This window comes from Caretta caretta, chromosome 16 (assembly GCF_965140235.1).
Source record: "Caretta caretta isolate rCarCar2 chromosome 16, rCarCar1.hap1, whole genome shotgun sequence".
In the NCBI taxonomy this organism is placed as follows: Eukaryota; Metazoa; Chordata; order Testudines; family Cheloniidae; genus Caretta; species Caretta caretta.
This window is the reverse complement of record NC_134221.1, coordinates 1,383,877-1,410,326: the sequence shown is the minus strand read 5'-3', so window position 1 is coordinate 1,410,326 and position 26,450 is coordinate 1,383,877. Positions and strand designations below refer to the sequence as shown.

General features: G+C 45.8%; 1 protein-coding gene across 3 annotated transcripts in view; it reads right to left on the bottom strand.

Annotated features, from left to right (window-relative positions):
* Positions 1-26,450, bottom strand: part of NSMF (NMDA receptor synaptonuclear signaling and neuronal migration factor) — a 92,379-nt gene that overhangs the window by 47,900 nt on the left and 18,029 nt on the right. For 2 of the 3 annotated variants that reach the window (XM_048823249.2, XM_048823250.2), the window contains exon 3: positions 10,645-11,115. In XM_048823249.2, coding sequence (XP_048679206.1) covers positions 10,645-11,115 — 471 coding nt within the window. Of the gene's footprint in view, positions 1-10,644; positions 11,116-11,692; positions 11,875-26,450 lie in introns of all 3 variants that reach the window. The other variant, XM_048823251.2, reaches the window with a different exon arrangement.

The window sequence follows — 26,450 nt, the reverse complement described above, 5'->3', positions numbered from 1 at the left end:
GGAGGGCTGGGTAGGGAAGACAACCCCCCCTGCTCCTTGTCCCCTGACCACTCCCTCCTGGGACCCCCGCCCCAACCGCCCCCCAGGACCCCACCCCCATCCAACCCCCTCTGCTCCCTGTCCCCTGACTGCCCCGACCCCAAACCACACCCCCGCCCGCAGACAGGCCCCCCCGGGATGCCCACGCCTATCCAACCTCCCCCTGCTCCCTGTCCCCTGACAGCCCCTCGCCCCCCTGGGACTCCAACACCTATACAACCTCCCCCTGATCCCTGTCCCCTGACTGCCCCCTGGGACCCCCAGCCCCTTATCCAACTCTCCCCCTCCCCCCGCTCCCTTACCATGCCGCTCAGAGCAGCAGGAGCTCGCAGCCACACCACCCGCACTGCTCAGCAGAAGTGGCGGGCCACAGTGCTGACTGCACGGTGCACTGAGGCTGCGGGGAAGAGGGACAGCAGGGGATGGGACGGGGGCTCAGGGGCTGGGCAGGATGGGCCCACGGGCTGGATGTGGATCACAGGCCGTAGTTTGCTCACCTCTGCTCTAAGCTGATGGGAGTGAGCTCTCCCATCGGTTTAATAACTTCTGCTTCCGCCAGAGGCTCTCTCACTGACATAGTGCTATCTATGCCAGGCTTAGGTCGGTGTAATTTACATTGCTCAAGCATATGGATTATTCATACCCCTGAGTGACATAAGTTATACTGAAGTAACCTTTAGCCTAGACAAGATCTGAAAAAACTTTCAGGATGTGGTGCCAATATATATAATGGGGTTTGATCATTGAAGGTTTTGGCAAGATCATGATAAACTGTCAATTAAGAATCAACCATCAAAAACTAGGGGTGTCAAATTTCCAGAAATTTTGAAGGCAGGGGGGAAAAGCAGGTTTTTTCAGGGGAGTTCTGGAAAATAATAGAAATGTTGGGAAAAAACAAAATATGTGCAGTAGTTACTTGCTTATCAAAGCTAAACTTTATTTACTTTTTTAAGAATGAGAAATGTATTATCTATAATTTAGTTAGTACATCAAAAGTTCTGTTTGGTGTACTTAGGTAAGCAGAGGCTGAATGAGCTCTCCCCTGACATCTAGTGGTGAGCTGTGGAAAAGGACTTCATGAGCTGATCTTGTTTGCACAGCCCACCCACCCTGCCTAGGTGCTCAGCATGATGGGATTGCTTGCCCAAATGGTCACTTTTGGCTGGTGTTGGATCCCCAGTCTCCTTCTTATTGGGGCAGGAGTAACAAAGGGTTGTTATCCTTGTGTGAATCACGGGCAGCAGAACTGTACTTGGCATAGTGTGATTTAGGGACTCACTCTCAACTAAATGGCACTTGCTAGGCAGGATACATGGGGTCCAAAGCCCAGTGAGTGTGGATAGGTACTTGTGCTTGGTGGTATGGGCTCCAGACATCACTTGACCTTGCCTCTCTCCACTGTGTAATAACAGAGCTAATTTAGACTCAATTGAGAGTCTTGTCATACGCAGAGCTGAAATCACTGATAGCTAGGTCTGAGCATTAGACCTGCTTTGGGACAGTGTCTCTGATGCAAGAGATTGCCCAGTGTGCACCAGCAATGAGGCTCCCCACTAACAGCTGGCATCACTGAGAGCTGTGTTAAGTTGTGGGACCTGAAGACAGCCAGGTGGCTTGGCAAGCGGCTGGCAGGGTGGCCAGCAGAGAGGTGTGGTGATTGGCCGGCAAGGCAACCAGTGGAGAGGCTAGCAGGGAGGCGTGGAGCACCGATCAGCAGGGTGGCTGGCAAAGAGGAGTGGCAAGTGCCCAGGCAGCGGAGCGAGTGAAGTGCCTTCTTATCCCCCCTCTACCCAAGGCAGGAGGTGAACTCTGCAGATGTACCTCTGGACTCTGGGTCTGCACTGACTTAGGACAACAACTGTGAATGGGGTGCAGAGAAGGGACAGGCATGTTATAGGTACCTTTGGTTGCTGAACTTAAGAACCTGATGGAAAAGGACACTGCCCAACTTATTGGGGATCTGTCTTTTGCTTATGATGTATGTTTATGAACCCTGTTTGTGGTGTTTTCCCAAATTAAGGCTGGGTTAGTTCCCTCCTTTTATTAAAAGTTTCTTTTCCACACACAGACTCTGTGCTTGTGAGAGGGGAAGTATTGCCTCTTAGAGGCACCCAGAGGGTGATATGTAATTGTCCCATGTTACTGGGCGGGGGCTCGAGTGGGTTTTGTGTTATACTGTTGAAGAGAAACCCCTAAATATTGAACCCAACCCTTGTTGCTGCCAATTCCAACAGGCAGAAGGGTTACACTTATTTATTTAATAAGTAAAATTATTTAGTTTTTATCTGAATAATAATGACAAACATATCTAGTATTAGGGATAGGGTTGCAGCTGCACACTAAGGTGAACAGAAAAAAATATATAAAAAGTTGAAAATAGAAAGCCTCAATATTGTTGTAAACAAAAAGGAACGTCATGTTCTTTGGGCTCAGAAAAATGGATGTAAATAGTGCTCACCTGACATTATCATGCAGACACAGAAGAAATTCATATTTGTAGAGAAAAGCCCAGAAAACTAACATTCATAATTTAGTTAAAATACAATATTAAGGACCAACAGTAAATTTGTATATATATCCAAACTTTATATTAGTAACACCAGATTCTTTAATAGTGCATTATTATATATGCCATAAGTGTTAAAACTGTAGACATAACGAGCCATCCGATGAACCAGTTTCATATAATTTAAACAGTTGCTAATGTATTCTGGGAAATGCTAGCATAGCTCAGATTTTTCCTTAGAATCATAGAATATAAGGGTTGGAAGGGACCCCAGAAGGTCATCTAGTCCAACCCCCTGCTCGAAGCAGGACCAATTCCCAGTTAAATCATCCCAGCCAGGGCTTTGTCAAGCCTGACCTTAAAAACTTCTAAGGAAGGAGATTCTACCACCTCCCTAGGTAACGCATTCCAGTGTTTCACCACCCTCTTAGTGAAAAAGTTTTTCCTAATATCCAATCTAAACCACCCCCACTGCAACTTGAGACCATTACTCCTCGTTCTGTCATCTGCTACCATTGAGAACAGTCTAGAGCCATCCTCTTTGGAACCCCCTTTCAGGTAGCTGAAAGCAGCTATCAAATCCCCCCTCATTCTTCTCTTCTGCAGGCTAAACAATCCCAGCTCCCTCAGCCTCTCCTCATAACTCATGTGTTCCAGACCCCTAATCATTTTTGTTGCCCTTCGCTGGACTCTCTCCAATTTATCCACATCCTTCTTGAAGTGTGGGGCCCAAAACTGGACACAGTACTCCAGATGAGGCCTCACCAATGTCGAATAGAGGGGAACGATCACGTCCCTCGATCTGCTCGCTATGCCCCTACTTATACATCCCAAAATGCCATTGGCCTTCTTGGCAACAAGGGCACACTGCTGACTCATATCCAGCTTCTCGTCCACTGGCACCCCTAGGTCCTTTTCCACAGAACTGCTGCCTAGCCATTCAGTCCCTAGTCTGTAGCTGTGCATTGGGTTCTTCCGTCCTAAGTGCAGGAGCCTGCACTTATCCTTATTGAACCTCATCAGATTTCTTTTGGCCCAATCCTCCAATTTGTCTAGGTCCTTCTGTATCCTATCCCTCCCCTCCAGCGTATCTACCACTCCTCCCAGTTTAGTATCATCCGCAAATTTGCTGAGAGTGCAATCCACACCATCCTCCAGATCATTTATGAAGATATTAAACAAAACCGGCCCCAGGACCGACCCTTGGGGCACTCCACTTGATACCGGCTGCCAACTAGACATGGAGCCATTGATAACTACCCGTTGAGCCCGACAATCTAGCCAGCTTTCTACCCACCTTATAGTGCATTCTTCCAGCCCATACTTCCTTAACTTGCTGACAAGAATACTGTGGGAGACCGTGTCAAAAGCTTTGCTAAAGTCAAGAAACAATACATCCACTGCTTTCCCTTCATCCACAGAACCAGTAATCTCATCATAAAAGGCGATTAGATTAGTCAGGCATGACCTTCCCTTGGTGAATCCATGCTGGCTGTTCCTGATCACTTTCCTCTCATGCAAGTGCTTCAGGATTGATTCTTTGAGGACCTGCTCCATGATTTTTCCAGGGACTGAGGTGAGGCTGACTGGCCTGTAGTTCCCAGGATCCTCCTTCTTCCCTTTTTTAAAGATTGGCACTATATTAGCCTTTTTCCAGTCATCCGGGACTTCCCCCGTTCGCCACGAGTTTTCAAAGATAATGGCCAATGGCTCTGCAATCACAGCCGCCAATTCCTTCAGCACTCTCGGATGCAACTCGTCCGGCCCCATGCACTTGTGCACGTCCAGCTTTTCTAAATAGTCCCTAACCACCTCTATCTCCACAGAGGGCTGGCCATCTCTTCCCCATTTTGCGATGCCCAGCGCAGCAGTCTGGGAGCTGACCTTGTTAGTGAAAACAGAGGCAAAAAAAGCATTCTTCTTTCCTTTCTCTTTCAGTGGTCATTCTGAGAGAAACCTGGGCAGCAGTGACCATGAGATGGTCGAGTTCAGGATCCTGACACAAAGAAGAAAGGAGAGCAGCAGAATACGGACCCTGGACTTCAGAAAAGCAGACTTTGACAACCTCAGGGAACTGAATGAAGGAGGCAACCTAGTGACAAAAAGAAAAGGAGTACTTGTGGCACCTTAGAGACTAACCAATTTATTTGAGCATGAGCTTTCGTGAGCTACAGCTCACGAAAGCTCATGCTCAAATAAATTGGTTAGTCTCTAAGGTGCCACAAGTACTCCTTTTCTTTTTGCGAATACAGACTAACACGGCTGTTACTCTGAAACCTAGTGACAGAGGATGTGGAAAAAGCTAATGTACTCAATGCTTTTTTTGCCTCTGTCTTCACGAACAAGGTCAGCTCCCAGACTGCTGCACTGGGCAGCACAGCATGAGGAGGAGGAGACCAGCCCTCTGTGGAGAAAGAGGTGGTCAGGGACTACTTAGAAAAGCTGGACGTGCACAAGTCCATGGGGCCAGACGCGTTGCATCCGAGAGTGCTAAAGGAATTGGCGGCTGTGATTGCAGAGCCATTGGCCATTATCTTACAAAACTCGTGGCGAATGGGGGAAGTCCCAGATGACTGGAAAAAGGCTATTGTAGTGCCCATCTTTAAAAAAGGGAAGGAGGAGGATCCGGAGAACTACAGGCCAGTCAGCCTCACGTCAGTCCCTGGAAAAATCATGGAGCAGGTCCTCAAGGAATCAATTCTGAAGCTCTTAGAGGAGAGGAAAGTGATCAGGAACAGTCAGCATGGATTCACCAAGGGCAAGTCATGCCTGACTAATCTAATTGCTTTCTATGACGAGATAACTGGCTCTGTGGATGAGGGGAAAGCAGTGGACGTGTTGTTCCTTGACTTTAGCAAAGCTTTTGACACGGTCTCCCACAGTATTCTTGTCAGCAAGTTAAAGAAGTATGGGCTGGATGAATGCACTATAAGGTGGATAGAAAGCTGGCTAGATTGTCGGGCTCTACGGGTAGTGATCAATGGCTCCATGTCTGGTTGGCAGCCGGTATCAAGTGGAGTGCCCCAAGGGTTGGTTCTGGGGCCAGTTTTGTTCAATATCTTCATTAATGATCTGGAGGATGGTGTGGATTGCACCTTCAGCAAGTTTGCAGATGACACTAAACTGGGAGGAGAGGTAGATACACTGGAGGGTAGAGATAGGATACAGAGGAACCTAGACAAATTAGAGGATTGGGCCAAAAGAAATCTGATGAGCTTCAACAAGGACAAGTGCAGAGTCCTGCACTTAGGACGGAAGAATCCCATGCACCGCTACAGATTAGGGACCGAGTGGCTAGGCAGCAATTCTGCAGAAAAGGACCTAGGGGTTACAGTGGATGAGAAGCTGGATATGAGTCAACAGTGTGCCGTTGTTGCCAAGAAGGCCAATGGCATTTTGGGATGTATAAGTAGGGGCATTGCCAGCAGATCGAGGGACATGATCATTCCCCTCTCTTTGACACTGGTGAGGCCTCATCTGAAGTACTGTGTCCAGTTTTGGGCCCCACACTACAAGAAGGATGTGGAAAAATTGGAAAGCGTCCAGCGGAGGGCAACAAAAATGATTAGGGGACTGGAACACATGAGCTATGAGGAGAGGCTGAGGGAACTGGGATTGTTTAGTCTGCAGAAGAGAAGAATGAGGGGGGATTTGATAGCTGCTTTCAACTACCTGAAAGGGGGTTCCAAAGAGGATGGATCTAGACAGTTCTCAGTGGTAGCAGATGACAGAACGAGAAGTAATGGTCTCAAGTTGCAGTGGGGGAGGTTTTGGTTGGATATTAGGAAAAACTTTTTCACTAGGAGGGTGGTGAAGTCCTGGAATGCGTTACCTAGGGAGGTGGTGGAATGTCCTTCCTTAGAAGTTTTTAAGGTCAGGCTTGACAAAGCCCTGGCTGGGATGATTTAGTTGGGGATTGGTCCTGCTTTGAGTGGGGGGTTGGACTAGATGACCTCCTGAGGTTCCTTCCAACCCTGATAGTCTATGATTCTATGAAAATATTCCAGGTAACAGTTTCTTTTCAATTTTTCCTATACAAGGCTTTTTTTTTGGGGGGGGGGGGGGGGACAGAAAAAAACCCTATTTTTTCCCCAAATTTTTCTAGTTTTTCCAGACCCTCATCTCTCTATCAAAAACCTCTTACAAGGTGCATATGGAGCATGCTATTAATCCTATCACTCTCACACAGGACAGCTGTTGGCTGTTTACAGCAGGGCAGCATTTGATGTGAACTTTCAGGCTGTGAGACAAGTCACAGGACCCCTCTCTGCAAAGAACAGGAGTAGGTCTCTGAATTGCAGAATGAGAGAAAGATGAGTGAGTGACTGAGGTTTCTGCCTGCCATTGAGAAAGCAGCACGAGCAGTGACAGAAGCCAACTGGCCTTCAATAAGCTCACATATAAGTGAGGAAAACTGATGCAGTTAATGTCAAGAAATGTGAAGTTGCTGTTTTTGCTGAGGTTTAAGAGCAAGGTCCTGTAAATCTCTTGCAGACTTGTGTAATTATTACTCTTGTAAGCAGTGCTACTCACATGAGAAAGCACTATTAATGTAAGGGTTTGCAAGATCAGGCCCAATGCCATGCAGTTGGTTCTAGTTCTTCTGCGTAAACAGTCTTATTACTATTCTCATTCTCAGAAGTAAAGTTTCAGGAAGGCAGAGGCTATTTGTCTGTTTAGCAGAGGCCATTTCCCCTCACAAGGTTGCATAGCTGAAAATATCTCTCTTAAAGTCTAAGGAGGGAAAGTTTGAGAAGATCAAAATGAAGAATGGAATCTTCCAAGTACAGCATTTGTTTGGCTTTGGGGATTTGGGGTTTTGTTTTGTTTTTTCCAATAAGTGACATTGATAACTGCATTTTACAACCTACCATTCTTGGGGCTTTGTCCCATTGATTCATATTGATTGATCTGTAAGAGCTCCATTCCAGCAAAGTGCATTCTTTAATATTCAAAAAAATGGTTAAAGACATAAATATATCAAGTTTAAAATGTTACCCCTTTACCTTCCCAACTCAAACCAGCTCTGGCGGCTCACACTGGACCCAAACTATTAGCAGTGTACGCCCATTACTACCTACACAAAACCAAATCCCAAAGAGAATTTGAGCTCTCTCTCCGATAAGACCAGCCACAGAAACTACATTCTTACTGTGCTCTCACACAACCCTTCTCTCTTTGTCATTACACACAAAACAATCCTGTACCCGGGCAGAGTCACGTGTGACAAAAATGAAGGAAAACTCTTCTCATTTTTTGTATTGAAGAAACCGAAATAATAAATTAAGGCCAATGTTTTCAAATGTGGGGTTTAAGGTTAAGCATAGATACCCTATGATAATACCAAATAAAGGTGCCCTGGTTTTCACTGGCCATGGATAGTATTGGAAGCTGTGGTGTTCAGCACCTTGAAAAATCCGGGGATTTTTGATTTTTCTTTACAGTAGTCTACGTATGAATTTTGGTGCCTAACTTCAGGTAGCCAGATTGGAAAATGTGGCCCCCACCTAACCCTCATGGCATTTTGCACGCACACCACCAAGGGCAGGATCCGGGGAAAAGCCATTGTTTGAGCTCCCTTATATTTTCTTCTCCTTGCAAACGAGGCCCGAGCCCTCCTGTAGTTAACTTGGCACCTGTCTCTTAAAGGCTGTTTGTAAAAACAGTCAAGAAAACAATGCCAGCACCTTTGCCACAGTCAGACATCTTCCTTCTTACTGACATAAACTAGAGAAAGAGATTGATGTACAAACATTGCATTAAATGTAACACACTGCGTATGAAGTGAGGTGTAAAACGTGATTAGTTGAAACAATAGTAAAGAATAAAATGGTCAGACACACAGAAGAACATAAATTGTTGCGCAAAAGTCAGCATGGTTTCTGTAAAGGGAGATTGTGTCTTACTGATCTATGAGAGGTCTCAGAGTAGCAGCCGTGTTAGTCTGTGTCCGCAAAAAGAACAGGAGGACTTGTGGCACCTTAGAGACTAACACATTTATTTGAGCATAAGCTTTCGTGAGCTACAGCTCACTCAGAGTTCTTTGTGGGGGTCAACAACCATGTGGACAAGGGGGATCCAGTGGACATAGTGTACTTAGATTTCCAAAAAGCCTTTGACAAGGTCCCTCACCAAAGGCTCCCGCACCAAAGGCTCTTACGTGAATTAAGATGTCATGCAATAAGAGGGAAGATCCTTTCATGGCTTGAGAACTGGTTAAAAGACAGGGAACAAAGGGTAGGAATACATGGTAAATTTTCAGAACGGAGAGGGGTAACTAGTGGTGTTCCCCAAGGGTCAGCCCTAGGACTAATCCTATTCAACTTATTCATAAATGATCTGGAGAAAGGGGTAAACAGTGAGGTGGCAAAGTTCGAAGATGATACTAAACTGCTCAAGATAGTTAAGACCAAAGCAGACTGTGAAGAACTTCGAAAAGATCTCACAAAACTAAGTGATTGGGCAACAAAATGGCAAATGAAATTTAATGTGGGTAAATGTAAAGTAATGCCCATTGGGAAAAAATAACCCAACTATACATACAATATGATGGGGGCTAATTTAGCTACAACTAATCAGGAGAAAGATCTTGGAGTCATCGTGGATAGTTCTCTGAAGATGTCCATGCAGTGTGCAGCGGCAGTCAAAAAAGCAAACGGGATGTTAGGAATCATTAAAAAAGGGACAGAGAATAAGACGGAGAATATCTTATTGCCCTTATATAAATCCATGGTACACCCACATCTTGAATACTGCGTACAGATGTGGTCCCCTCATCTCAAAAAAGATATACTGGTATTAGAAAAGGTTCAGAAAAGGGCAACGAAAATGATTAGGGGTTTGGAACGGGTCCCATATGAGGAGAGATTAAAGAGGCTAGGACTTTTCATCTTGGAAAAGAGGAGAGTAAGGGGGGAAATGAAGGAGATATATAAAATCATGAGTGGTGTGGAGAAAGTGAATAAGGAAAAGTTATTTACTTGTTCCCATAATCTAAGAACGAGGGGCCACCCAATGAAATTAATGGGCAGCAGGTTTAAAACAAATAAAAGGAAGTTCTTCTTCACTCAGCGCACAGTGAACCTGCGGAACTCCTTGCCTGAGGAGGTTGTGAAGGCTAGGACTATAACAGGGTTTAAAAGAGAACTGGATACATTCATGGAGGTTAAGTCCATTAATGGCTATTAGCCAGGATGGGTAAGGAAAGGTGTCCCTAGCCTCTGTTTGTCAGAGGGTGGAGATGGATGGCAGGAGAGAGATCACTTGATCATTACCTGCTAGGTTCACTCCCTCTGAGGCACCTTGCATTGGCCACTGTCTGTAGACAGGACACTGGGCTGGATGGACCTTTGGTCTGACCCAGTGTGGCCATTCTTATGTTCTTAGGAAAGCTTTAGATATTAAAGAAATCAAAGAATTTCTTAGCCCCAGATGATGACATGATATATCATTTTGCCTGAAGATGCTCACGGTGTGAGCAGCAAATAGAGCACTGAGGAGGGAAGAAGTACAATTGCATATCACTCTGTTGTGTCCAGAGAAAGGCACTATATGGTGTCATTCTGCAAGGAGGACTGAACTGTGTCACTCCACCCACAATAGTGTTTCCAGGGAAGCAGCATATTACAGAGTGTCTGCCCAAGGTAGCGTCCATCAAAGACGCTTTACAGCATCACCATGCAGAGTTTATGAGGTGGTGCAATAGGCTTCCTTATCAACCCTCTGTGGCATCAACTAGTGCTGCTGCTGCCAGGCTGGGGGCTGAGCCAACAGCAGGACTCCCACTGGTCACATCAGGAGCGTTTGAGGCTGGCCGCTATCCACTCCGAGGAGCTTGCTCCTGCTGCCAAACAGAAGATCCCAATTGTGCATCCTCCTGACTTATTCTATGCTCACTGTTTTGCCACCTCCCTCTGCCCAGTGCCGGCACCACATACTAGCAAAGCACTCAAGGGGAAGCCCAAGGGATACTGGTTCAAGTTCTCTAGGCCAATCACTGTTCCTGGAGATTCATTTCTGAAGCCAGGAGAGAGGTGCAGCAGTCCATGTCAATAGGAACCATTGTACCCTTCGTGCACACAGCATCCACACTCACTTACCAGACACTCGATCAATACTATACATCCTCTCCAGCTTTTTCCGACGCCATCCTGTCTCGCTGGGCTGGTGCTGCTCCAGGTCAAAGGAGTGCTGGGAGTGGGCTGCCAACCGAGCACAGGCTGGGCAGTCCTTGGAGCCCTGCCGACTGCCTGCCCAGCCTTTGCAATGCCTGCCAATGTTGTGAGAGCTGCCAGCGCTCTGCAGGGGCTGGCCATGATGGCAATCCTCTCGGCCGGTGCCTTTCATCACCACCAGTTCCATGCTCTCGTTCTCATGGTCCGACAGCATCGGCCTCTCACCAGAGATAGTATACACCCGTGCCTTCGGCCCCTCACTCGGAATCTTCTCGGCCTCCTCCTCAGAGAAGCTCCTCTCAAACTTGCCATCTGAGATGACAGACAGCCTGCGCTTGTTCTGAGCTGCCTGCTGCATCTCAGGGGAGTCTTCATAGGAGTCCGCTAACAGGTGATCTGAAACAGAGGGTACACTTGGTATTTATCGCTTAGACCCTTGGCTTGCCCCAGGCCCTGACAGAGTAGGTGCTTTGGAGCTGTAGCCTGTGTTATCTGTGTAGAAGGGGGAGAAAGAGAGGAGGGCAGATACACCTGTGAAACTAGGCAGTAGAATGTGTACCCATTGCCCTCGTAAATCTCGACAACTGGTGCTGAAACAAGAGGCATTTCTTGCAGTTGTGCCTATTTTATTTCCTTGCAAACGTCCCAAACACAAGAAAGGGCTGGAAGCTGACAGCAGGGGAACCAACATCTTCATGATTCTGGTCTTGAGCTTGCAAATGCTTACTCCTACTCAACTGAGCAGGCCTATTAACTTCAACAGGGCTGCCCATCTAAATAGGGGCTACTTAGGTGAGGGAGGTTCGTAGGTATGGCCCCTGGCTTGAGGAACAAACACCAAAGGTATGCATGCACCCAAAAGCATGCCCAAACCTTTCAGCTATTCCCACAGAGCAGACCCCAGCAACGACCATGGGAGAGGGAGGAGAGTTGGAAGGGCATTCTGAATAATGGCATACAGATATGTACACACCATCCAACTTGGCTCTGGTACTGCCACAGTGCACATGGCTTCAGACTGTTCCCAGAAAGCAGGGATTGCCTAGGTCAGGTGTATAGACATGGGCATCCATATTTGCAGAGTGTATGTCCTCTGGACTCTGGGAACAAGCTATTGGTCTGGGCATTCTTCTTGCACTGAATTGTTTTCTGTATCTGTTATTTAAAAACAAACGGAAGGAGGGGGGAAGCATCAAAGATTTCAGGCCGATTTTCTGCATGCACAGCAAATCCAAAGAGGAGTCAATCCCCAGCTGCGATGGGAAGACCTTTTCTAGGTGACACCACCAGCAAGCAGTCATCATTGTTTGTAAACCATGTTTGCATCCTTACAGAAGCTGCACTGAAAGGAAGAAGCAATGACTCCTTGCATGGCATAAATGTAGCCAGAGCTGAGAGAGAGAGAAGCTCAGCATGTGGAGGGGAATTACAGATGTAATCTCCTTTCAGAGCACATGCAGTAAGTGAAATGCCAGGAAATCTCTGCATTATTCTTTGCACAGACCCAACAGCTGTCTCCACCCATCTGCCAGCCCCTTTCTTTTTTTTCCCCACAAGAGCTGTTTAATCATTTTGTGGGAGGGTTGGGCAAAGAAGGTGTATTCCCTGCCAATTACTTTTTAATGAGTCCCCTAGCTGCTTCCCAACTGAAGGAAGGAGAAGCGCAAGGAGATATTAACATCTAACATGGACAATAAAAACCAAACCCAAACCTTTGCTTCATTAGACTTTTAATGAAAATGTTTCCTCTAGTGGCTGAGCTGTGATTAGAAAGAATCTCTAAAAGAGTTCAGGGCCCAGCCAGCCCCGTAACTACCCTCCAGAGAGTGCAGGAGCTGGCCTAGAGGAATGGAGTAGCCTTAGGACAAAGATTTGCTGTGGTGCATCTGCAAATAAGTCTGCTCCATTGAATCATCCACCCCATCTCCTCATCCCTACACTTGGCCCCACTTTCCTTCCCCCCATTGGGTCCCTCCATCTGACTGGGGGAGGTGGAGCAGCAAGACACCAGCGAAAGGAGCTCTTCAACTGCAGCCTTCCATTTCTTCTCCAGCTATCAAACAATAATAGAATACCATTTATTTTAAATATTTTTGGATGTTTACTACATTTTAAAATATACTAATTTCAATTACAATACAGAAAACAGTGTAAAGTGCTCACTTTATATTTATTTTTGATTATACATATTTGCCCTGTAAAAAAAATAACTTTTTTCAATTCACCTCATACAAGTACTGCAGGGCAATCTCTTTCTCATGAATGCTGAACTTATAAATGTAGAATTATGTACAAAAAAACTGCATTCAAGAATAAAACAATGTAAACCTTTAGAGCCTACAAATCCACTCAGCCCTACTTCTTGGTCATCCAGTCACTCAGAAAAACAAGGTTGGTTACAATTTGCAGGAGACAATACTGCCTGCTTCTTGTTTACAATGTCACCTGAAAGTGAGAACAGGTGTTTTCATGGCGCTGTTGTAGCCAGCGTTGCAAGACATTTACATGTCAGATACGCTAAAGATTCATATGTCCCTTCATGCTTCAACCATCATTCCAGAAGACATGCGTCCATGCTGATGATGGGTTCTGCTTGAAAACGGTCCAAAGCAGTGCAGACTGACACATGTTCATTTTCATCAACCGAGTCAGATGCCACCAGTAGAAGGTTGGTTTTCTTTTTTGGTGGTTTGGGTTCTGTAGTTTCCACATCAGAGTGTTGCTCTTCTAAGACTTCTGAAAGCATGCCCCACACCTCGTCCCTTTCAGATTTTGGATGGCACTTCAGATTCTTAAACCTTGGATCAAGTGCTGTAGCTATTTTTAGAAATCTCACATCAGTACCTTCTTTGCGTTTTCTCACATCTGCTGTGAAAGTGTTCTTAAAATGAACATATACTGGGTCATCATCCGAGACTGCTATATCATGCAGAATGCAGGTAAAACAGAGCAGGAGTCAATTCTCCCCTCAAGGTGTACAGTCACAAATTTAATTGATGCGTTATTATTTTTAACAAGCATCATCAGCACGGCTGCATGTCCTCTGGAATGGTGGCCAAAGCACAAAGGGGCATATGAATGTTTAGCATACCTGGCACGTAAATACCTTGCAACGCCAGCTACAAAAGTGCCATGCGAACGCCTGGTCTCACTTTCAAGTGACGTAAATAAGAAGAAAAGGAGTACTTGTGGCTCCTTAGAGACTAACAAATTTATTAGAGCATAAGCTACAGCTCACTTCATCAGATGCATACAGTGGAAAATATAGTCAGGAGATTTTATATACACAGAGAACATGAAACAATGGGTGATCAGGAAAGGTGAGCTATTACCAGCAGGAGAGCGGGGTGGGGGTGGGGGAGAGGACCTTTTGTAGTGATAATCAAGGTGGGCCATTTCCAGCAGTTGACAAGAACAGTAGGAGGGGAAATAAACATGGGGAAATAGTTTTACTTTGTGTAATGACCCATCCACTCCCAGTCTCTATTCAAGCCTCAGTTAATTGTATCCAGTTTGCAAATTAATTAAGCAGTCTCTCCTTGGAGTCTGTTTTTGAAGTTTTTTTGTTGAAGAATTGCCACTTTTAGATCTGTAATCGAGTGACCAAAGAGACTGAAGTGTTCTCCGACTGGTTTTTTAATGTTATAATTCTTGACGTCTGATTTGTGTCCATTTATTCTTTTATGTAGAGACTCTCCAGTTTGGTCAATGTACATGGCAGAGGGGCACTGCTGGCACATGATGGCATATATCACATTGGTAGATGTGCAGGTGAACGAGCCTCTGATGGTGTGGCTGATGTGATTAGGCCCTATGATGGTGTCCCCTGAATAGATATGTGGACACAGTTGGCAACGGGCTTTGTTGCAAGGATAGGTTCCTGGGTTAGTGTTTTTGTTGTGTGGTGTGTAGTTGCTGGTGAGTATTTGCTTCAGGTTGGGGGGCTGTCTGTAAGCAAGGGCTACCCTGTCTCCCAAGATCTGTGAGAGTGATGGGTTGTCCTTCAGGAAAGGTTGTAGATCCTTGATGATGCGTTGGACAGGTTTTAGTTGGGGGCTGAAGGTGATGGCTAGTGGCGTTCTGTTATTTTCTTTGTTGGGCCTGTCCTGTAGTAGGTGACTTCTGGGTACTCTTCTGGCTCTGTCAATCTGTTTCTTCACTTCAGCAGGTGGGTATTGTAGTTGTAAGAATGTTTGATAGAGATCTTGTAGGTGTTTGTCTCTGTCTGAGGGGTTGGAGCAAATGCGGTTGTATCGTAGAGCTTAGCTGTAGACAATGGATCGTATGGTGTGGTCTGGATGAAAGCTGGGAGGCATGTAGGTAAGCATAGCGGTCAGTAGGTTTCCGCTCTATGGTGGTGTTCATGTGACCATTGCTTATTAGCACCATAGTATCCAGGAAGAGGATCTCTTGTGTGGACTGGTCCAGGCTGAAGTTGATGGTGGGATGGAAATCGTTGAAATCATGGTGGAATTCCTCAAGGGCTTCTTTTCCATGGGTCCAGATGATGAAGATGTCATCAATGTAGCGCAAGTAGAGTGGGGGCATTAGGGGATGAGAGCTGAGGAAGCGTTGTTCTAAGTCAGCCATAAAAATGTTGGCATACTGTGGGGCCATGCGGGTACCCATAGCAGTGCCGCTGATTTGAAGGTATACATTGTCCCCAAATGTGAAATAGTTATCGGTGAGGACAAAGTCACGAAGTTCAGCCACCAGGTTTGCCGTGACATTATCGGGGATACTGTTCCTCATGGCTTGTAGTCCATCTTTGTGTGAAATGTTGGTGTAAAGGACTTCTACATCCACAGTGGCTAGGATGGTGTTTTCAGGAAGATCACTGATGGATTGTAGTTTCCTCAGGAAGTCAGTGGTGTCTCGAAGGTAGCTGGGAGTGCTGGTAGCGTAGGGCCTGAGGAGAGAGTCTACATAGCTGGACAATCCTGCTGTCAGGGTGCCAATGCCTGAGATGATGGGGCATCCAGGATTTCCAGGTTTATGGATCTTGGGTATCAGATAGAATACCCCTGGTTGGGTAAATCTCCCCACTATATTTTCCACTGTATGCATCCAATGAAGCTGTAGCTTATGAAAGCTTATGCTCCAATAAATTGGTTAGTCTCTAAGGTGCCACAAGTACTCCTTTTCTTTTTACGGATACAGACTAACATGGCTGCTACACTGAAACCTGTAAATAAGAAGCAGGCAGCATTATCTTCCTTCAATGTAAACAAACTTGTTTGTCTTAGCGATTGGCAGAATAAGAAGTAGGACTGAGTGGACCTGTAGGCTCTAAAGTTTTACATTGAGGGCAGTTATGGAATCAAAAAAAAATCTGTATTTGTAATTTAAATTTTCACAATAAAGAGATTGCAGTTCAGTACTTGTATGAGGCAAATTAAAAAATACTATTTCTTTATCATTTTTACAGTGCAAATATTTGTCATCAAAAATAATAATATAAAGTGAGCACTGTGCACTTTGTATTCTGTGTTATAATTTAAATCAATATTGAAAATGTAGAAAACATCCAAAAATATTTAATAAATTTCAATTGGTATTCTATTGTTATAAGTGCAATTAATCATGATTAAATTTTTTTAGTTAACTGCAGTTAATTGACAGCCCTAATCACATCCTTATGATATTAAATTAGTTATTTACACTTCATTGATAGGCCCACCCTGTGTGTCTGTCAGACAAGCCTGCATATTGGTGTTAATAGTGTGAATTTCTAAGCAGTCTCAGATTCTGCTTTCAGAACTTCAGTTATTGACACTGCAGTCTGTTGGGTTACTCCAGATTTACACCAGTGTAAATGACAGCAGTACTGGCCTGACATATGATTTAACCTGTAAATTGAAATAATTGTGGCGTTAAAATTCCTGTGAAAACAGTCCTAGTTCTAACTTCTTAAAAAGTGTGATGGAATTTGTTAAAGTTGTAACTGGAGGGGTGAATAGATGGATTTTCCTACATCTGCTCCTTTTCCCTGATTAAAAAGTGATTTGACTTCTAAAGAGCAAGGAGTTTTCACACAGAAATATTGTACATCTCTATCGGCCACCCCCATGGGCTGCCTCTCTCAAGCAAACGGGTGGCTAATTATTTCTCTTCCTAGCCAAATGCTTAGCATCTTTCATAACTACATGTAGGAAAAACAATTTCATTTGCCAAGGGAATAGGAACATTCAATTAATTCTTTTTCAACTGAAAGTTTAAATCCACAAAGGAAAGTTAATAAAAATGTAAAAACTGGGGGTTTTTCATGCATCCATCAATTACGTGAAATCACTGCCCTGCTCAGCAATGAATCCACGTTCATTACAGGTATGCTGAGTCTGTGTGCTGGATCATTCCTCCCACTATGCATCAGTAGTCCTGTGGCTTTGTGTGCCCATTGGGTGTTTGAAGAGTCCATCTTGCAACTGCAATCCCTTTACGTCTTCTCCTCTGCTCCTGTGACAAATGAGGTTCAGTTGCCAGGCAGATGAGCACTGTGGTGGCTTTGGCTTGGTTATGACAGAGTTCTGGGTTTATGGTTTGTTCTCCCAAGGGGAGCAGTCAGAGCTGACACAGGAGGCAAAGCTAATTCCCTCCAAAGCTGAATATAATATTAGCTGTGGTGATGTTCATGGCAGGGAGCAGAGAAGCAATAACTAGGAGCTTTTTTGGAACTGCCTTCTAAGAATTATCTGAAGCAGACCTCTGTTAACACCCTTTTCATGGTCACTGCTGCTCAGTTTCATTTCATCTCCACATTGTTTTTGCCACCTCTCCCACAACCAGCTGCTCCGCCAACAGCTATGCCAACAGCTATGCCAGCCCCAGGGCAGTGACTCAGGAAACCTGATATTGTGCCCTCCTCTCTCTCTAGGCAAATGGGAATGGTGCAAACTGACTTGTTAATCACTCCTGTTCTCCCTTCTATTTTCCCCCACACACAATAAACGCATGCCCGATAGAATCTCATCTACTTAATTACATTGGAGCAGGCAAATTAGGGCTCCTAGAGTGGATTCCTTTTCAGCCCGATTACTGCTCCCTTTGGATCCAGTTTGGCTGTCTGGTAACACTGACTGGTATGCAATGGCATGACACATGGAGTTTGAATCTCAGGGCCAGACCCCAGCTGCTGTTCATCAGCATCACTTCACGGCACTTAGCAGAGCGATACCAATTTACACCAACTGAGGACCTAGCCTTCCACCTCCACGTCTAGTCTGTGCTTGGCCACTCCTGCAGAGGTTGCTGACGCCAGGTAGTGTCAGTTGTGGTGGTCTTTTTGATGGGGACACTTGTCTACTGGGAACAGGAGACCATGAGGCTTCAGAACAGCTACCCACAGGAGCTGGATCTGAACAGGCCATCAAGAGGCTGAATATTCTGTGACGTTGCACCCCATAAGGCTTTATGGAAATATGCCTATGAATGTATATATGACATAACTGGAATATGTTTTATGCTACATATGCCATGTAACATATCTCTGTAAAGGTTATGATCTACTGAATCTATTAATCCTATTTGTATTCATGTATCAATTTTGTATTCCAAGTTATGAATATTGGCTGTGTACTGGCTTGATTTTTAAGCAGCCTGTGTAAAGCATTTGGTCAGCTTCTTGAGAAAGGAATGTGCAAATTAGGTGCCCAATGAAGAAACACTTAAAGGACAATGAATCTTGTAAGGCTCCAACCCACACAAGAAATCTACCTGAGGACGTTCAAGGTAGCATGTAAGTAATGGCTGCTGCCTGTAAAAACTGAGTCATGCAGGAACATGTGACTTGCCCATGTGACTCCAAAACTCCATCTTGTAGCTGGATTCTACATAGGGGGAGGGAGGGGTGTCCACCCACAAGAGAAAGTCTATTTAAACTCCTGGGAGACCCCTCCATTTTGTCTTCAGCTGGTTAAGGAGATAGCCTCTCCACGCCCAAGGATACCCAAGACAAACTGGAACAAAGGACAGTAACTGCAGGGGGTGTGAGTGATTGCTGGACCCAGACTAGAAGGAGACTAGTCTGTAAAAGGAAGCTTTCTGGGTGAGGTTTTTATCCGTATTCAGTTATCTTAGACATAGACTTGCGTGTTCTATTTTATTTTGCTTGGTAATTCACTTTGTTCTGTTCAAACTTGGAACCACTTAAATCCTACTTTCTGTATTTAATAAAATCACTTTTTACTTATTAATTAACCCAGAGTATGCATTAATACCTGGGGGGAGCAAACAGCTGTGCATATCTCTCTATCAGTGTTATAGAGGGCAAACAATTTATTAGTTTACCCTGTATAAACTTTATACAGGGTAAAACAGATTTATTTGGCGTTTGGACCCCATTGGGAGTTGGGTATCTGAGTGTTAAGGATGGGAACACTTCTTAAGTTGCTTTCAGTTAAGTCTGCAGCTTTGGGGCATGTGGTTCAGACCCTGGGTCTGTGCTGGAGCAGACTGACGTGTCTGGCTCAGTGAGACAGGGTGCTGGAGTCCCAAGGTGGCAGGGAAAGCAGGGGCAGAAGTAGTCTTGGCATATCAGTTGGCAGCCCCAAGGGCTGTGATCCAACCCGTCACATGTTCAATATCCTCATTATCAGCCCTGTGATCCATCCAGTCTCCCAGCCCACTAGCGTTGGTTTATTCACTCCAACACCTTCCTCAGAAGCTTGGACATGACACTTCTTTCCATACTGGTTTTGCTCATTCCTACCTGGCAAAGAGCAGTCTTTCTTTTTCCAATTTGCATGGAGCACAGGCCCACACAGCTCTCACATCATGAGCATCACTGATTAGACATTGCCAATGACACCAGCATAATTATCTGAATAACATTTGTTAACCCATTTGTAATCCCTTGACTGGATACAGAAACAGAACAAAAATACTTCTGTCACTGTCAGCGCAGTTTGGATTTTCACCCGCTAAAAACCAGATACTTAGACTCCAGAGGACTCTCTCGGCATAAAATAATTTTAACCCACTATAGGTCAAACTGAGTGCATTGTCTGACCCAGTGACATATTCCTTTAAATTGATCCTTTAAATGCCCTTTTATTTGACAGTGTCTCTGTAAAAGCAGAAACAGCATTTCCTTGCTCTTGCACTGAGCACACTGTTGTACCGACTCAGGACCAGATTCTCAGCTGGCTGTCACCAATTTACATCAGCTGGGGAACTGGCCCCATATATCAGGCCAAACTCTGTTCTGTATCAGCCTCTGACTTCAGTGAAGTTGTACAGGTTTTATGTCAGAGCAGATTTTGGCCCACTGAGTGAGGACAGCAGGAGATAAAAGGGAGCAAATCTGTTAGCAACCAAACTGAGGATGAAAGTGTCCTGGATCCAGAATCCCAAACCCAGCACTGGAGACAAAGAAGAGATGGACATCTAGATAAACCCCACTGTTTTAGGGAGCAAAGAGGAAATAACTACCACCTCCAATTTCAGAAAATGTGTGTTTCCTTTTTTTGCAGTTACGCTTCTCTAGCTATTATAGTTCTCCAGCTATATTATAGCTTTGCCATTAAATGAAGGGACAGCTATTGCCTCTGGGCCCTTAACTTTGTGAGATGAGAAGGAACAGCAGGGTTTGAGAACTTAGATCTGCAGCTTCTTTCAAACATGCACCCATGCTGTTCATGTTAGGGCAAATGAATGTTCATGAGCTATGGAGATACATGCTGCATCTGAAAGAATCCGGCAGAGTGATGGGGACCAGTCAGAACCAGGCAGAATGTGAACTGAGCAAAGTTTCCACTCAGAGAACTCTGGGAACACTCTTCAATCTTGTTTGACACACAATACCCCCTGCAATTCCAATCTTGAACCATCACACATCTCTGCTGAACTGCAACACCTGTGGTCATCCTCTTCTGGGCTCAGTGGTTTGAGCATTGGCCTGCTAAACCCAGGGTTGTGAGTTCAATCCTTGAGGGGGCCATATAGGGATCTGGGGCAAAAATTGGGGATTGGTCCTGCTTTGAGCAGGGGGCTGGACTAGATGACTCCTGAGGTCTCTTCCAACTCTGATATTCTATGGTTCATAAATTTCTCAAGCTCTACCTTAAGGCTAGCTAGGTTGTTCCCCTACCACCCGTTGCCGGTTAGGAGGCTGTTCCAAACCTGCCTCCTCTGATGGTCAGAATCCTTCTCTTTCCCACCTAAAGTTATTCATGGCCAGTTTGTACCCATGTGTTCTTGTGCGAACATCTCAACCTGGGGCTCCAACACTGCTGCTGTGTGAGTCCCGAAGGGAGTTCTGGGAAGTCTAGAGGCGCTCACCCCCCACAGAGTGGTAAGACTTGGAATGATTATTTCTTTACTACTTTCACGTGTGCAGCCTTTAAACATCTGCCTCTGTGAGTGACTGTCGGTTAACATATTCTTTCCCCTACTCTCCCTTGTAGATCATTACTCCAGAGGACAATCTATTCTGCACTAACTCCACTCCAGGGCTTCACATAAAAAGCCTCCAGCTGGTAGCAATGACCTCATGAGGGTCAGCGGGTTTTGAGGTTCAAAATGCTAGTGCAGCCCACAAAATGTTGCTCATCTTGGGAGTCTTCCTGTACCAGGTACCTCCTGACTGATCAGGATAATCCAGGGATGAGGTGGAGACAGGAAGAGGAGGACAGGTTGACAAAAGAAAGACACACACACACACACACACACACACACACACCACACATTATATTCTCAGCCATGAGGCTATGCATGAAGTTTACATTAGGTCAGCCAGCATGGGCCCAACCCTCCCTCATAGCATCCAAGAACCACCAGAAAGATATCTCAGTGGCCCACAGGGTTGCAGAACCTTCATCCTCTACCAATAACACATCATCTAATAGGACAGCTGGCCTATTCCAAAATGGCAGCAATGGTAGAAAAATGGCTCATGTTCCCATGCCTGCAATAACCAAATGCAGCATGGCCAGTTATTCCCATGAGCAACGTGACAGCTAAGACAAGCTGTCCAACAGCAGAGAAGACCCGCCTGCTCCCTTCTAAACCCACCTGGAAAAACACCTTCACAACAAGACACAAAGCAGGTAACATATACCTGGACTGCCAGTCACCCAAGAGCTCACTCTCATGAAGCTACCAAATCCCATGTTTAGTTAGCAGGGATCCACCTCCCAAAACAAAACCACTAACAAAAATTTTAAGTGGTAATAAACACTCTCCACTCCTCCAACAAAAATCGTTCTTGCTGAAGTTACACACTGCGGTACTCTGCAGAATCCTGTCTGCCGATACCTACGACGGGAATTTAATTCCACAGGGAAGGAGGAGTCTACCTACCATTCACAGCTTCAGTGCCTGAGGGCTGGGCATCTGTCAACTGCAGAAGCATTGCAAACAGCACCCCAACCAAAGCCTTCCAAATGAATCACAGCTTGCCACACCATCCAGAGAGTGGCAGCTGGCCCATCCTGCTGATATACAATTGGTTTGCAATGATCTATCGCACTCCCAGCTCCCTGCCCTATCACACACACACGTGAACACACTCACACTCTCCAGACACACGCACGTGAACACACACACACACACACACTCCAAAGGCAGAAGCTACCTCTGAAAGACAATAGATTATCAGGTCACTGGTGCAACACGAAGCAACAGTTTGGAACCGCCAAAGCCACAGGTTCAGCCGCTGTCCCGCCCCAGGCTCCGTCAACACAAAACCAAAAGGAAGAGTCAGTCAGACCGTGGGGTGGGATGAATTCAGAGGGTGTCAGTGCTGCTGGCATCTCAGGGGAGGAGCTCGTGTCTGGATGGGGAGTCTCTGGGGCTCCCGCCTGCTGCCTCAGAGTTGAAGGCTTAGCTGCACCTGGCAAAGGAAGAGGTGTCCTGGCTGGAAGACTCCTATTTGCTTGCCCTTCAGCATGAAGTCTGCACCCATTGCCAGCGCTTCCTCCCTCAGAGCAAGAGGAAACCCTGTCCACAGTGCTTCTAGGGGAGAGGAGGTTCCTGCTATCCACGTGTCTACCCAGTAAGGCTTTTATCACTGCTGTATCTGAGTGCCTCTGGCTCCCCCTGACTCTAGTGGGAAAGGGCAGGACTAATCTGACCCTAGGGACATTTTCTTGCTCCTATCGTCTCCCTCTGCCCTCCTGGGACTCCAGCCAGGGTAGAGGGGAGTGAATTTAGGAGAGAGAAAGCAGGGCCGATTGGAGTGGGTGTAAAGGTGGAACATAGGAGGAAGGTGACAGAGGAGCAATTTAGACTGAAGAAAGGGGGGCAGTTAAAACCCAAGAGTCCAGCAGGCAGAACAATAAAAACAGGGTGAATTACAAGAGGGAAGAGGAAGAAAAGGAAATTCAGGTGACATAATAAGTGAAAAATATAAATCTATAGAAAATCTAGACCCAAAATATTGCAGTGAAATACACATTCATGTTTCCTATAGCTGTCAGGAGCCAATGCTGTCTCTAACAGGGTTCCTGACATATATATGAAACATGAATGCGTATTTCAAATACTGCAAATACTTCAAGTCCTGCAAATAAACTCCAGTTTAGCCTTCATCTGATCCATTCTGTGATGTCACAGAATATCAGGGTTGGAAGGGACCTCAGGAGGCCATTTAGTCCAACCCCCTGCTCAAAGCACGGCCAATCCCCAACTAAATCATCCCAGCCAGGACTTTGTCAAGCCTGACCTTAAAAATATCTAAGGAAGGAGATTCTACCACCTCCCTAGGTAATGCATTCCAGTGTTTCACCACCCTCCTTGTGAAAAAGATTTTCCTAATATCCAACCCAAACCTCCCCCACTGCAACTTGAGACCATTGCTCCTCGTTCTGTCATCTGCCACCACTGAGAACAGCCTAGATGTCACAACCATCCCCACAAAGTGACTGCTGTGCCATAGGCTCTGGCACTAGACAATAGGAGCAGGCTAGCGAGAAAGGAGGCAGTTTCTGATCAAACACAACAATCTCAGTAACCACAAACAAATCAACACACAATCCTAGTAATCAGCACTCATGAGAAAGGGAGCAGAGACCAAGCACACAGCTATTTCAGGCTATTTCAGGAGAATGGATGAAAGATGGCAAAATGTGTTAGAGTTTCGCAAGCGCTCTTCAAAGAGCATGGACTGTTGGAGTACATGCCTTAAGGGTGAGGCATGGGCTGTATCTGGAAGAACGTATGGGCAGGAGGGCATTGAAAACTTTCTCTCCTGCAGAAAGAAGCTGCCAAATTCCCACCAGAGGAAACAAGTGAGGAGTATGGTTTGCAGATGGCAATAAATAAATAGATCTACCTACCTCCAAAGCCAAGGCATACTTAGGCACTCCCATCCAGGAGAATGAGTCAGGGTGCTCAGGAGAGCTCTGCTGTGCAGGGAGGCCCCTCAACACAGCTGAAAACAAATCTGTAATTGACTTGGTTGGGATTTCAATGGGTGATGAGAAGGATTCTCCTATTCTGTTAAGCAAGGGTTGAAAGAGCTGCCTCAGCTACATCTCAAGCTAGCCCCGTGCTACTAAACCATCTATCCAGCAGCGTGGGCATGGCTGTGCGAGCCCCCTTCTGAAGGGCTACCCGGCTGGATTCATACAATGGGGCGAGAGTAGGAGTTTTGTGAAACAGTTTCTCTAAATTGGGGATTTATCATACATGTGGCCTCTCTTATAATTCCAAATCCGTCATGCCCCAATGAGTGAAGGAGTGTAAACAACAGCAGTGCTGACTACTGTCACTTCAAGGAAATAGAATATCAATTCTCCCCACCATGGCTTCTCTCATCATAACAGCAGCGTTGGAAGTTAAGTGGTGACGCTGCACGCACAGCTAGTCTACGCAGCCAGGTGTTTCTACCACTGCCATACTGGTCCTCCCTACCCCCTTTCCCACACTTATTTTGTCCGTAGACTCTAAGTTAGGGACTGTCTTTCACTAGGCATTTGTGAAGTGCCTAGCACACTGCGCCTCGATTCTGATTGAGGTTTCCTATACTATCCCCGTATAAATAGTCAACAATAAAAAGAGCTGCCTATGGTCCCTTTTTAGAACCCTGGTTTTCACACTACAAAGCCTGCAGGTCTCATCAAGTGAAGACTCTCGGTGTGCCAATACATATACGACACAGCCACACACCTAGTGCACACACACACGCTGTGCATTCACATACACATGAGGCTCAATCCTGCAAGATGATGAGCACTCTGGACCCAATCCAGCAAAGCAATAAAGTATGGGCTGGAGGGGATAAAGTATGACTTATGAGGAGAGGCTGAGGGAACTGGGATTGTTTAGTCTGCAGAAGAGAAGAATGAGGGGGGATTTGATAGCAACTTTCAACTACCTGAAAGGGGGATCCAAAGAGGATGGATCTAGACTGTTCTCAGTGGTGGCAGATGACAGAACAAGGAGTAATGGTCTCAAGTTGCAGTGGGGGAGGTTTAGGTTGGATATTAGGAAACACTATTTCACTAGGAGGGTGATGAAGCACTGGAATGGGTTACCTAGGGAGGTGGTGGAATCTCCTTCCTTAGAGGTTTTCAAGGTCAGGCTTGACAAAGCCCTGGCTGGGATGATTTAGTTGGTGTTGGTTAAGCTCTGAGCAGGCGGTTGGACCAGATGACCTCCTGAGGTCTCTTCCAACCCTAATCTTCTATGATTCTATGTGCTTCACTTTTAGCATTTAATTTATTCCATTGAAGTCAATGGGAATACTCATTATCTTAAAGTTAAGCACACAGTTTGGCTTTAATCCAGCAAAGCCCTCAGAGTGCTCAAGGATCAAACCCATAGAATGGAGAACATTTGCGGAAAGGCTGATATCTGACCTCTCTGCTTGTGGGGACAACGGAAACCTGTGGCCACATTTTGCACCCACAAAAGCCCTATTGAATTTAACAGAATAACCTTCCTACTGTAATGATTTTTGCTCCATCATATCCTACAGAATATGCTAAAATTATATAGAATTTCATAAGATGATTAACAAATCTATGGAAAAGATTGTATTCTCTATTACAGGGGTGGCCAACCTAGGGCTCCGGAGCCACATGCTCAGAAGTTAACATGCGGCTCCTTGTCTAGGCACCGACTCCGGGGCTGGAGCTACAGGTGCCAACTTTCCATTGTGCTCACTGCTCAACCCCTGGCTCTGCCACAGGCCCAGCCCCCACTCCACCCCTTCCTGTCCCCTGCCCTGAGCCTTTTGTACTCTCGCTCCCCCCCACCCGAGCCTCCTGCATGCCACGAAACAGCTGATCAGGAGGGGGAGGTGCTGATCGGCGGGGCTGCCGGTGGGTGGGAGGTGCTGGGAGTGCGGGTGGGGGAGCTGATGGGGGGCTGCTGACATATTACTGTGGCTCTTTGGCAGTGTGCATTGGTAAATTCTGGCTCCTTCTCAGGCTCAAGCTGGCCACCCTTCTCTATTATATTCTACGGGCTTTTAGACCAATTTCTATTGAACCCTATTGATTTAGATCCTATTCAATTCTCTAAGGTTTTTCCATAAGGGCCGCAGGCACAAGTACATTTATTTGACCCTTTCACTGTCTGATCTGTGCCCACAGACAGATAGTTAGGTTCACAAGCACTCAGATTTTTCCCCTCAAGGCTAATATGGATCCAAGAACATGCACCACTGTAAGTACACATATACGTGTTACAGGTTCTGAGAATAACGAGCCTCCATTGGTTCCGTGCAGTGATGCTGAGGATACTAACACCATCACTGCTTGTTGTTCCTGCTAGGTCAGTGTCAGGGC